Below are 13870 nucleotides of genomic sequence, written 5' to 3' on the forward strand. Positions count from 1 at the left end.
CACAGCAACAGGCAGTTAGGATAATATGTTTCATTAACATTACAATCCATATCATCTTTGCATACTGTGGAAAAGTCTATTGGCTGCTAGTCTGTAGCTCAGCACTGTTGATAACACCCAAAGTTACAAATTCCAATTCGAACCATGCAGCTTTGCTCTGCTGATGACCAGCTAGATTATGAGTACAGTTTGAGGGCTGGTTGTCTGTAATTTAGCTGTGCTGATAACAAGATAGGTTACATATTGACAAGAGAAAGAGCTAATGAGCCACCAAATTGCATAATTCATAGAGAGGGCTGATAAATGAAAGAGAACAATTGGGATACATCTGGCAATAAATGTGGTTATCATTAATTGTAAAATTAAAGCTAAAATAAACCCAGTCATGCTAGACTATGAAGTAGTACTTTATGTAACACAGAATTAGGTATATGTCTTATATCAGTCTACGTACTTTATTATCATCCACCCTCCTAACATTAGGATATTGAGTCATGGTCACAAACAGCAATGACAAAAAATGCAGTTGCCCAGAAATGCAATTCTCGACACCAAACTTCCACTTCAACACAGTAACCAAGGCACTGTAGAGGCCATTGTTACACATTATAAGTGAAGAAGATTCTATCTGCCAGTTGTTTCAGAAAAACAGCTGTTGTTTTGCTTCTTTCCTTCATGTTATTAACAGACCAAGGGTTATTTGCCATTTGTCACTTTCTTTTTTGACCTGTTGACCATCTGCTGATCTTACTATTTTCCTCTTCCTTGTAATGCTCCGCGCTCTGGTTGTGGTTCTTCTCCCTACATGTTTGTTTGTTGTTGTTTTATTTTTTTTTTAAATGGTGGTTGACAAATTATCACATGTCACACTACTGCCACTGTGTCAGTGGTGTCTTTGCTTTCATGTTGGAGCCTGTGTTCGCACCTTGTTGCTAGGGGACACACAACAGAATCTCTCAGCTGGCACATCCAGAGAGGAGTCTCACTTGACCATTTTAGATAGTAGGATTTAATGGACACAACCGAAGTAATTGATCTAGTGTATTTGGTACATTATTTTTATTGCTTTGAAATCTTTGAAATTCACTTTTTGTATGTTTAAAGACTACATAGTCTTGCTTTAAGTGTCTGACCAATATTGTTTTCTGGTGGATTAGTGTTTTAAAACGGAATAAAATCCACATTTGCGTAGGATCTCTTCAACTGTCAAAGAAGGCGACTGCTGAAGGTGATGAATCCAACCGTCACTGTCAGTCACACTGCGGTCAGTTTGACTGAGCTACCTCAGTGCTGGTGGTGATGGTACAGAGCACAACACATAAATCAACTGGCAGATTAATCTATACAGTGCTCTCTGTTCAGTGTCCAGGCCCCCTCCCTGCTTCTCTTTCTTTTCTCTGTCTCAGTGTACCCCCTCCTTAATCTGTCTCGTTCTCTCCACCACATCGCCAAAACACACATTAATCACTGATTCTTGCAGCTGATATTCCCACCCACTTGCCTGGAAAAGGAGTAGGAGCGTCATCGCCCTCATCCAGGCAGTGTTTATCTATGTTATTACCGCTGCGTCAACTGTGAAGCTTTCTTTTCTTTTCTCTCTTCATAGAAATATTCGTACTCTGTAGAAAGAGACTGAGAATGGGATGTTTGTCAGTTTGTCAGAGAGAAAAAGAGAGGCTCTCCAAAATCCCCTCACTCTCTCTTTAACATCCTGTTCGTGGTTCTTGAGATAGATGAGAGATATGTGATTGATTTTGCTTCCTGGGGGCTACTTTTCCCCTGTGCTGACAATTATGAGGGAATAAGACAGTCGAAGCAGCAGTCAACTTGGCTTTTATTAGGTGGGTAATGATAAAACTGCACAGCACACTTTGTGCTCAAACTTTTGCCATTAGCCATAATGATACACATTGTCATTCAAGAGATGTTTTCAGTACTTCGACTTTAATCAGCTCAGAAAATAAGTGCCTTTCTTATGCATAGGCTTCTCCTAAAAAAGGTGTCATGTTTTTTCATGTACATCAAGGTCTTGAATGCTTCACAGAAGGAGTCCTCTCATCTTTGTTTGAATACTAAGAAAGTGCAATTAAGATTTGACTCTTAAAATGTTGAATAGGTTTTTAATGAACTTGTCAAGGCATTCAGACCAACTTAATCTTTACAGCCTTGCACTGTTTCAGTCACATTAATTCTTACAAAGGAAAGATGGCCAGAAGGCGTGATTATTGCACATTGTGATACAGGCCTTTTCTTCCTTTACATTCTTCATAATGATTACTTTGGCTTGCTTGCTTTAGTATTGATTGACTAATTAACAGGTTTGACATGTTTCTATTAATAGCATATATTAATGTATATGGCACCTCTGACAGAAGATACATAATAAGAAAGTTCTGGAAAAGAACACAGTTATACTGCCTTGAGGAGCCTCTGTTGCTGATCTGACAATAAGAATATTTGTAGTGAAATAGTATAAAAGATTGCATGATGAGTTGATGTAATAAGTCAAGTTAATTCATTCTTTTTTGCATGTGCACCATCAGAGGCACAACACAAATGCAATAAAATGGAGAAAAGATCAAAGATGAAGACAAAGTCAGAAAATATGTAAATATTTTATTTAAAAAATATATCTAAAAAGAAAAAAAGGAACATTATGATGTAATAATATATCATATATTATACGATATATATAATAATATATTATAAAATATCTATCTAACAACCTTGAAATAAACAGGAACACTAATTGCAAGCCAGGGCTGATCGCCAAATCGGTGCCTCACCTCATTAATGCTCCTGGCTGTATGGGAGCAGTTCTCCTCAGCTAAGTTTCACATTCCTGTAGAAAGCTTCAGAGGATTGTGGGCTATTATAATGGCAGATTAATGCCGATGGATTGACATGACATGTTCAAAAATGACATTAGTGCAATGTTTGGGTGTCCAAATTCTTTTTTTCATGTAGTATACGTGACTTCAATCAAAGCTAATTATAAGCTGATACTGCTTATGTGTTGTATCCATAGCTTCTTTGTGTTTCACAGTGTTTCCTGCTCCTTTCACACAGAAGTTAGAAGACAGTGTGATTTACAGCAGTGCGTTGGAAGAGGACTTGGAAGGAGCAGGAAGGTTGTACATAATCACACCAGGGAACTAACAGTCTTGTCTTGGCGACTGCTTTGCCCTGCAGAAGCTGTCGGAGGTGAAATGCTGTGCCCACAGGTAGCGAGTGATGGAAAGGAAGAGCCCTTTTGGTTCATTTCCCATGACCCCTTTTTACATTGCAGGGTATTGATATTCAAATCGGTGATTTTCTGAACTCAGACTTGATTCCCACTGCCAAGCACACAATAAGATCAGGATATAGAGGAAGGATGCCCCAAATGTAATCCACCAAACATTTTCAGATTAGCATAAAGTTTACTACAATACAGCTTCATCAAAGAAAAAGCTTTTTTTTCTGAAAGGAAAGCCAGCGGTATGTACTGTGCATTTCTTCTCTTCAGCAAGTAAAGAGGATAAGAGGCATAAAGGGATCACAGTCAAGAAAGTGCTACAGACGGGAATCAAACTCCAGCCCACATGGGGGAATTATATGTGTGTCTGAGAGTAAGTTACCCTACGGCTGCAGCGCACTTCTAATATTTATGTCACAAACTGATCAAAGACAACTTCCTCCCTCTCTCCTGTCTCCCACTTTCTCTTCCTTTTCAAACACCAGTGTTTGTGCCCATACTCTTTGCATGTGTAACCTACACTTATCAGGCACTTAAGGACAACAAATACTTGAACACGGGAAAGACTCAGGCAAGGCTAACTCAATAACATGAAGATGTTCCTGCAAATACTTCCAAATGATTATTAAAGATGTCCTGAAAGATTTACCTATTTAGGATAAAACTGCAAACGCTGTAATGACTACATATGCTACATCCCAGAGGAACAATAATTTTGAGATGCTTAAACCATTGTGTCTGTCAACAGCAATCATACTGTATTTAGTTACTTATAACACACATCTTCCAGTCAAACAGCATTGATTTGGTTATTTAGTCAGAAATTAGAGGTTTAGGTTTAAACTAAGCTAAATTTGTTTGAGTTTGATTGTAGAATATTTTCCAGAAGCATTAACCACATCTTATGACCTTCATTGGTGGATGGAGTTTGCTCAGTTGTAATAGAGAGAACTCAATTATCATTTGTCCAAATAATTTGGTGAAAAGTGTTTTTGACATCTGTGTTTTAACCCCTTAACGCCAATTGTCGCGAATTCGCATCATACCGTTTGCATTCAAACTGCAGCCGAGATAGCGTCAGCTTGAAAGCAAATACATAAATAATTATTTTTTTTTATACAATTGTAAATACATTCAGGCATCAAGGGGTTAAACAGTATTTTGCTGTGTAGCACTGCAACGAACTGAATGTCTGAAATGTTGTTTAAATGATGGTTATGTAACTTACAAAAAGAGAGGTTTCACAGAGGTTTCTTGACCTGTATATTACCTAAACCATGCTTACAAGAATCCTCTCAGGCCTGATTGTATGCTTTATATTATGCTAATTATACCTTATATTTTTAACAAGCAAGCTGTCTGCATACCCAGACAGGTGCCCTGGACCTAATAAAGTTTCTGTCTATTAAACCAGTTCAAACTCTAACTCCACTCTCTCTCCCTGCTTCTCTGCTTCTCTGCTTCTCTCTCTCTTTTTCCTCCTTCCCTGGATCAGGCCTCAGTCCTACTGGCTCAGTCATTTCCAGTCTCTCCTGTACTGCTCAGAGAATAACCAGCTTGGTGCATTCTCTGAGGAGCTTCACAGCTGCAGCTGCCGATATGAACACAGCCCCTGTCAGCTGCCTCCACCCTGCGCTGTTGGAGAAGGCTCGGCCTGCGCAGCATGCGCACCAGACAACCACACCCGCTGTGGGAGCTGCAACCCGGGCTTCGCCCTGATGCAGGGGGTCTGCAGGCCCATGGTGGCAGACTCTACAGAGAACTACCTGGGATTTGAGACGGACCTCCAAGATTTGGAGCTAGGCTACCTACTGCAGAGAGCTGACCGCAGGCTAGAGGTATTTTTCTTTTAGCCTTTGTTTAATCATGTCAGGCTGACTGAGAGCTGAGCTGTCTTTCACAGCAGTAGCCTCAGGAAGATACATTTACTCATGGGAGCCACTCAGCATTACAAAGCCTTGCCCTTCTGGCTACTGAGGAACTTTATAGTTCCCCATGTTTTTCCTTGTATTTGTTTGTACCATGTTTTGATGTTCTATCCATCTCAGGCAGTTTGTGGTTCTTTGATTAGAATACAGAATAGTATTACACAAAATCAATTCTGTTTTGTGTAGATTTGACATGTTGCTGATACAGGTATTGTTATATTTTATAAAACCTGGTTCAGCAGTGTAATATACAATACCAGAAGTGACCCAGAGCAAAACCAGAGGTAAGCTTGAAGGGTCATTCTTGACCATGGAAAACCCTTGTTCCAAGATAATACCCCGATAATTTCAACGAAAGGTGCTCACTGGGTGTCAAAAAAAGTTCTTATTGGGTCCATAGCAGATGAGCATTAGAATATTTGTTTTATTCTTCATTGTCTAATAGCTGTTTCTTTAAAAATCACTGCACATGAGAAAAAAAAACACATTTTGTTTGGGGCCCAAACATGTCACATGGCCTGAAATGTTGATTAGATGTGGCATAAGACATGGGCCTCCTAACCATAATGTGCCAGTTTTGTGCTTGAACCAGGTGCCTTTTGTTGCATGTCATCCCTCCTGAAAAGAAGCCAAAAAGATACACCTTGCAGCTAATAATTCAAACTCAAAAGTTGTGATCTTGCATTTATGTTTTTTTTGCACTGCACATATGAATTTGATGTTTTCATGCTTGTTTTTTTGTTAGGTCCATGCCATCTTCATCAGCAATGACATGCGACTCAACAGCTGGTTTGACCCATCATGGAGAAAGAGGATGTTACTGACACTGAAGAGCAACAAGTACAAGTCCAACATGGTCCACATGCTGCTAGGAATATCCCTCCAGATCTGCCTTACAAAGAACAGCACCCTGGAGCCTGTCCTCACTCTCTACATTAATCCCTTTGGAGGGAGCCATTCAGAGAGCTGGTACATCCCTGTCAATGAGAACAGTTTTCCAGACTGGCAGGCCACCAAGCTGGACCTACCCTTTGAGTGCTATAACTGGACCCTGACACTGGGCAACAAGTGGAAGACGTTCTTTGAAACCATTCATATCTACCTTCGGAGCAGGATAAAGACTCAAGATGGAGTGAATGACAGTGTTTATTACGAGCCTTTGGAGATGACAGATCCTGCTCGGAACCTGGGCTACATGAAGATCAACAGCATCCAGGTCTTTGGCTACAGCATGCACTTTGACCCGGAAGCGATCCGTGACTTGATTCTGCAGCTGGACTACCCATATACCCAAGGTTCCCAGGACACAGCCATGCTTCAGCTCCTGGAGATACGAGACAGGGTGAACCGGCTGTCCCCTCCAGGTCAACAGAGGTTGGATCTGTTTGCCTGTCTTCTCCGGCACCGACTCAAACTGACTGCCAGTGAGGTGGTTCGCATTCATGCCTCCTTACAGGCCTTCAGCTCACGTCTGCCCAATTCAATGGATTACGAGACCACCAAACTGTGCAGTTAACAGCTGCTTGAAGGGAGATCTGGACTGTAAATGGCCTCGAAGAGAATTCCTGGACAAAAGAATTGTGCCCGTTGTGGCTTAAAGTCGTGCTCTGTCTCTATGGATTACCAAACTGTTTGGTTAATCAGGAGAGGACCAGCTGTGGACAGCTGAAGAATGTACTCATCTGGTTGTTATGGTTTTTGTTTTGTGGCGACTAACTTCAGTGCTATATTATAAAAAAAAAATGAGGTGGATCAGAAAGAAAATGCACAACTGTTTCTCAAGAACAAACTCTTTAACAAAAGAATTCTACAGTAGAAATCCAGATACCACTACATAAAGTTGAACCATCCTGTTTCAATATGATTCTGCTCATTTATACTGTAAGTACCAATGCCAAATCAATGGACATTTTATGGTAAAAATGGTACAGTCTGTTTGTTTGTAATTTTTATATGTTCCTTTGCTTCAGTGACAGTGCACTTTCCATGAAGACAGAATACAGTGGTGTCAGTAAAGATTTTGTAGATAAATTGATATTAAAAACATCATGTTATAACAGATTCCAGCTGTTTGTACATTTTTCATGATACTTTTAATACCTTTAAAAAGTCTTGACAGATCAGGGTCATTGTAAATTAACTGGATCCAAGTGATCATAACAGCCACACAGGTTTGTTCAGATTATTTTGTTTCTGCAATTACTTCTATGTGTCTCAACATTTTCTGATCACTTAACAGAAATTCACCTTAGAAACTTTGTATAAGCTTGAACAATCCAAAAATCAAATCATTCACACCAACAACTCAAACAAACAAGTTAAAAAGATGCTACACAAAGTTTTTTGTGTTTTTGTTTGTGTTTTTTTGTTTGTTTGTTTTTTCAATCTCTTAAACTCCCACTCCTCTTCATAGAGTTATTCTAAAAAATGAGAATTAATTTTTACAACAATTCAAATGGAAACTTATTGTTTGTCATGCTCTTTAAGAACAAACAACAGCCCTTGTTAAAGTTAAACACTGTATGTAATCCAATCAGGTAAGCTAGTGTGAAATTGAAACTATGTTATGTTTGAACAGTGAAAAAAAGTACATTCACCATTTTAATTACAGCTTTACTGAAATATGCTGTGAAGCTATCAAGTTCATTTTCTGCTGAGTCTTATTTAGTGGTGCACAAACAACATGCAGTATGCAGCAAGTTAAGGGCAGAGGCCTGCTATACTACATGTACTGAGTCCAGGTGTCAGTGTTGTTGAATGCTATTTTCAGGCCATGTTTATTGTATGAATTGTGGGAAATAGGTTTGCTGCTTTCATGATATCTTCATGATTGTTTGAGCCACATGCCCACTCTTTCCAGGCTTCTGTTTGATGGATGAATAGATACATTGCATTTTAACCATTGCAGCTGGCTACAACAGCTGTGTACTTGGCTTGTGCCTCACTCACACTTTACATGCGTAACTGTGATCTGAAGCCTTTGTCACCACTTTCACTCTTGCTTATCACTTACACAAACAGATATGCTTGTGTACTGGGCTGTGAGGTCTTGAGTACACAGTGGTACTTTGGCTGAACGGATCCAGTGTAGACACTGACAGAGGACATCAGCTGCTGCTATTGTGGTGCTGATGTACTGCTTCTGCTGCATGGCCAGTTTAGGCAAGGTGATGGCAGAAATACCAATTAAACTAAGAAGTACACATCACTTCCTGTCCAGTGTAAGGGTATAGCAGCTCAACAAACTATTGAGTACAGTTTTGAGTATATGTTACTCTGGCAAGCGATGGAAGCATAAAGTAAAACTGGGTTGGGTAATAGGTGGAGAGAATGCAATCAGCCACCTTCAGATGTGTAGGTTCTGTTTCAGTCATTGGTAGGTTCAGACTCAGATTCACAAATATATGGACTTTTAGTTCAGTGACTGATAAAACACTGTTGTGCTTCTGGACTGTAGATGAACGATTTGTTCTGAATTATTAATGTCAAGTATAAGTTGCCACCTCTAATCTGTGAACATATACATGCCTTAGTGACACCAAAGGGAAGTCAAGCACCTGTGAAGGTTAACAGTCATCACCTCAATTTGTCTGCTCCTCCTATCAGCTCCAACTCATGTCACAAGCTGCGTTGGACGAGAGCTGTACATGGCTGAGTGGTGTTTGATGGGATGTGTGAGTGGTGGAATGTATTACTGAACGTCAGCATGTCTTTTCCTGGATACAGCCATGTCAATTACATTGAGGAAATGAGTGCTTCAACACGGCATAAAAGGAGCAGCTCTGACAGAATGAGAGACAGCACCTCTGGTTGTGTTTGTGAGTCCGTGGTGACTTTGTTTCAACTCTGAGGTCACAAATTCACAAATTCACAAAAATGGTCCCTCACAGCTAGATGACAAACCCTTAGGTAGTCAAACCCTTTTATAATCCTGTGCACGGGAGGGAAAGGGATCACAAAACGGGAAACTGCAAAGGAAAAACACTAATACATTTTACTCATCTTCACCAAAAAATTAATTACACATCCACAATCTGAGTAATTAGGGATATGGATGGTGTTTTCAAAGAAAAATGGAAATGGAGGACTGAAAAATAATTCTTCCCTCCTTACGTGTTCCTACTCCAGCAAAATAAAAAGATCCCAAGGTAGTATACCTATAATTATGATGTTTAACAGCACTCTGCTTATTGTGCAATTACCAGACTAGTTCTAAAAACCTGTCCTGCAGAGGCAGCTAGTCATAATTCATTACTGCGAGCTTGTAAATAGCTCAGGTTTTTATTCCATCGGTGACTCCAAGTAGCCTCCCTTATGACAGTGAGAGTGGGTGGCAAGAGGAGAGCTTTGATTAGAGAAGCTCTGACCTTTTAGAAGTCTGTCAATCAAAGATAACAGAGGGAAGAAAAGCCCATGTGATTCACTGTAAATCTGCTTGATTAAATTCTCTGTTTATGATTTACAGACGATGATTTCTCTTACTTTGGTTCTTCATTCTGCTTTGACTGAACCTGAGGGAAATTTTTTACCAAAAGGCAGATTATTGGTACTGATGATGACCTTGGACAGCTTAAATCAACCTTTAGGAAAATGATCAAGCTGGAAATCAGATATGAAAGCAAGTTCATTTGTTCATACAGCTGACTGAGAAGAAAAACTGAGAAGGAAAAGCTAAGAAAATAAACTCACTCATGTTTGAATTAAAAGTAACTGCAAACAGATGTGTTCAAAGCACCTTTACCTTATTTATATTTAATTCTGATTCTGTCAACAACCAAGAGACCAGTACCATCTGTCCTGAGAGGACTGCTGTGTTATATATGATATTGCTGCAGAACATCTGAAATGTAGGATGGTCCTAAAAACCTTTTAGTGATTTATAAATGAGTAGTTGTATTTGTATTTGTTTTGTTTTGTTTTTTTTTTGTTTTTTTTCACAGACTGAAACCAGACAGAGATCTGAGAACTGGAGTGATGTGACCTTGGTTAGGGACACAGGATTCTGCATGAGCAATTGCTGTCGTACACTTTACTTATTTATTTATATTTATTTTCTGGCCAGCCCTATAAACATGAATGTCAGTGACTGACTTGCTTTAAGCATGAATGATGATAAATTAAGGTTGGGGTTAAAATAATGGATTGCTTGTTATGGCACAACACCATTGTCAGGGGTTTACAGAATTTTGTCTGCCTGTGGAGAACTGCCTGTCTCTAAAGCTATAGTGTTGCATGGTAGGATTATAATTAAAATTACTCAAAACTTGCACAGGGTGCTTTTAACACCAGGGGTGCTTATTACAGCAGGAGAGACACTGCAGTGCGGTAGGATTTCATAATATTGCATGCCCATATACAGTCTTTTGTTGGAATATTAAAAATGCCATCTTAATATGGGAAGCAAGAGCATACAAATTGTATTTAAGGTGAACTTTCCTTTCATAATTACAGCAGACAGTGCCACCCTGTACTGTTTGTGTTGGTGCAAGTGATATCACAGCTTCCAGGCCAGGTTTTGCTTATGTTTCTCTGTGTTCTCCCTTCTATCTCCCTTCATGTCTCCTCCCCCTTTGTCTGTGCGTGTGTGTGTGTGTGTGTGTGCGTGTGTGTGTTGAGGGTGTGGCCAACTCATCAAGCGCCTGACTTGTCACCACACCTGTGTCTCATTTGCCAATCAGCACCTGTACAAAGACCCCAGCTCTTCTCTCACTCTTTTCCAGATTGTTCTGCCTCGCATGTGGTTTACAGACTCTTTGCTGCTCAGTATTATTTTTGCTCTGAGTTTTTTCTCCAGTGTATTTCCTGTGCTTTGCTAAACATTTCATGTCTCTTGTGCCTCAGAAAACCTCCCATGTTCATACTGCTCCCCTGTTACCCCCATGATCACCACTTCAGCCAGATTGTCAGCCAGATCTCCATTTACCCACAACCTCCCACCAGTCTCTGCTACCTCCCACCCCCCACTCCCCTGCCCACCCCTGCCCACCCCTGCCTTCATTGTTCCTTCATTCTATTACCTTGTCCATTAAATTCCTTTACCTTTTTACAACCCTGTCTGTATCTTCTTGTGAGCCATAACATATCTAGCTGTGTCAGGGTGCTTCTGCTCTCACATCTGCAACTTTGTTTTCCTGCATTTATTCCTGTTCACATTGACACAATTATGGCTGCTCCCACTTTTTATGACAACTTGAGGAGATCATTTATTCCTGAGTGGAGATCAGTAGTGGAGATCAAAAATCAACAAACATATTTGTACACAATGATAAAGCCCCAGTCCTGACCAATACCCAGTCCAAAAAAAATCCTTGTCTACATCAATATCTCTTGCATTGTATTTTCACAGGGAGCTTAAATCTTAATGTCAGTATGGATGTGTATTGTATTGTAGCAAAGTGTAGGGCTCCAGCTTCCGTACAGACCAAACTTTTCCTCCCTGGGGGCCCGACAGTAGAACGAAACAGAGAACAGGAGGAGGAGGCAAAAGGTAACTGTTGCCCGCCAATAAATCAATATGCTGCTTTATTACTTCAGAGAACAAAAGGCTCTGCACCGAGATCGATTGCACCGCTGAGGAGCCTCCGATAAGAAAAAAATATAAATAAATAAAATTCTCCTGGCATTTGGCTGCTCTGTCCCCATGACCAGATCAGCATCAATTTATTACAGATGTGATGGTTTCTGCCTGATGTATTTTTGTATAAGCACAAATCAATCCTGAGTTTATTAGCCGCTTTGATGCATTATAAAATGACATTATTCAGGGTGCCAGATGAATGCCATTCATTAGGAAGCGAGGCGGCATCGACTGTGGATGTGCCGAGACTAAAAGGGAGAGAGTGAAAGACATATTGGAAGAAAAGTGTGTTGGTGTTTGGGGTGAACTTGTGTTTAATTGATTATGTTTTTCAGTATTAATTACAAGATAGATTACTAGATATAGCAATTATGGTATTCCTATAAAGGCAAATAGGTATTAAGCAAGCATCAATTTTAGACATGTAAAAGCCCTGCATTCAGAATTTTACTAAAAGTATACTGCCCTTTTCAAAATGTTTTGTTGTTATATTTGTATTATTGAACTATCAATGCTTACTTGTCAATGCTTTTAATTAAAGTGCAGGTAACCTGATTTGCAGGTAACTGATGACTATTCAAGTATTGAGGCTACTGATTAAAAATAATCACCAGTTATAAATCTAGAGCACCTTTCAAAATAAGTTCCTTCTCTGTTCAGTTCTATTTATTTGTGTATTTTTTCTGAAGTTTGCAGAAGCTGTGTCTCAGAAAACAGCAGAATAAGGTGTCCTTGTAAGTCAAGCCACACGGAGTGGAGGAAACAGCATGAAATCATCAGCATGGAGGATGAGAGACTGACTTGGACACTGCTTCTACTTTCATTATGGAAATATTCTCTCAAACGTCACAGACAGCACTGCAGGAATAACACTGTTCAGACACCTCAACCAACAAAACACAGATGTACCATGCTTCAGGAGAAATGTTGCTCACAAGTAATCAAAGCTACATTGTGAGTCCATTTTAGAACGCCATTATAATTATCAGATAACTACAGTATATGTTACATACAATACTGTGTGCAAGGGCCACTGGGTTTAGTACTGCTGGGCAGCTGCATGGTAATCTAACACAACACTGTGTTTATAATGTATTATATGGGGTTTATATGTAGTATATGACGTGTAATCTGTGAACATTACACAGTAACATTGCAGTGTGTGCTAATATTAGCCCCGTAATGCTTATACAGTAAAGCTCATGCAGTACCACAGAATACACTAATATGCTTTGAAAAATTATAGGGATGCATACAAGACAGATGTATTTCTGTTCTTTTCTCTGTGTCTGTTATGAGGAGGGGGAGTCAACAGATCTGATTAGACTCGATGAACCCTGTTGGATCAAGGAGTAAGTGGAACACCAGGACATTTGCATTGAGTCCCCAGAGTCCACATGGCAGTGAATACAGAAAATAAAACAAGGAGGATGAGAGAGGAGGGGAGAGGGGAAGAGAGCAGAAAAAAGAAGATATTTTTCCTCACCATATTCATCCCCATGAATTATATAGTGCATTCAATACTCTGGAATAAACTCCAGCAGCTTGTTTGTGTTTGTTTTCTCTGCTGTTCATCAGTGCAAGTGATGGTCAATGATCAGGCTTTAATATTAATGTGCAGACCCTTCTGGAGTGCAAACACGCATTTAGAGATGAGATGAGAGACACACACAGGACACACAACAATGTGATCTGGCGTAATGGGATAATTGGATGTGATGTCATTCCACCTGGTGAGTGACTGTTTGTGAGAGGGGAGCGGCTAGACAGCAACGAAAAACCAACCTAATAAGCCTGGCCCGCTGAGAGCCATTTTATGCTGCAACATCAATTACAAAAGAATTGCTTTAGGGATCCTCTGGCCAGGCTTTCCAATGCATCACTTATTAGACAATCCTTTGCTGTGACATGTACTCATCAGAGGACTGAGGCACCGGTGCTAGACAAGGTCATTTATGAATTATTTGGATTTGTGTCACATTTTTTACAAATACACCGCTCCACAGTCAATGTCTCAGTCTGCTGGTGTGTCTGGGGAGTGGAGTGTGAAATCAACACTGTCTTCTCAGGATAACTGAGGCCATGCAGTGCTGCGATGCTTAAATAAAGCATTTTGTCCAAATGTGA

The 13870-nt window shown here is 39.9% G+C and overlaps 1 protein-coding gene across 1 annotated transcript in view; it reads left to right on the plus strand.

Annotated features, from left to right (window-relative positions):
- brinp3a.2 (bone morphogenetic protein/retinoic acid inducible neural-specific 3a, tandem duplicate 2) overlaps nucleotides 1–7227 on the plus strand; it is a 43372-nt gene extending 36145 nt beyond the window's left edge. Inside the window, exons 8-9 of the mRNA XM_018670912.2 lie at nucleotides 4734–5076; nucleotides 5912–7227. Coding sequence (XP_018526428.1) covers nucleotides 4734–5076; nucleotides 5912–6682 — 1114 coding nt within the window. The 3' untranslated portion in view covers nucleotides 6683–7227. The remainder of the gene's footprint in view (nucleotides 1–4733; nucleotides 5077–5911) is intronic.
- Nucleotides 7228–13870: the final 6643 nt, after the last annotated feature.

The sequence above is a fragment of the Lates calcarifer genome, linkage group LG17, assembly GCF_001640805.2.
Source record: "Lates calcarifer isolate ASB-BC8 linkage group LG17, TLL_Latcal_v3, whole genome shotgun sequence".
NCBI lineage: Eukaryota > Metazoa > Chordata > Actinopteri > Centropomidae > Lates > Lates calcarifer.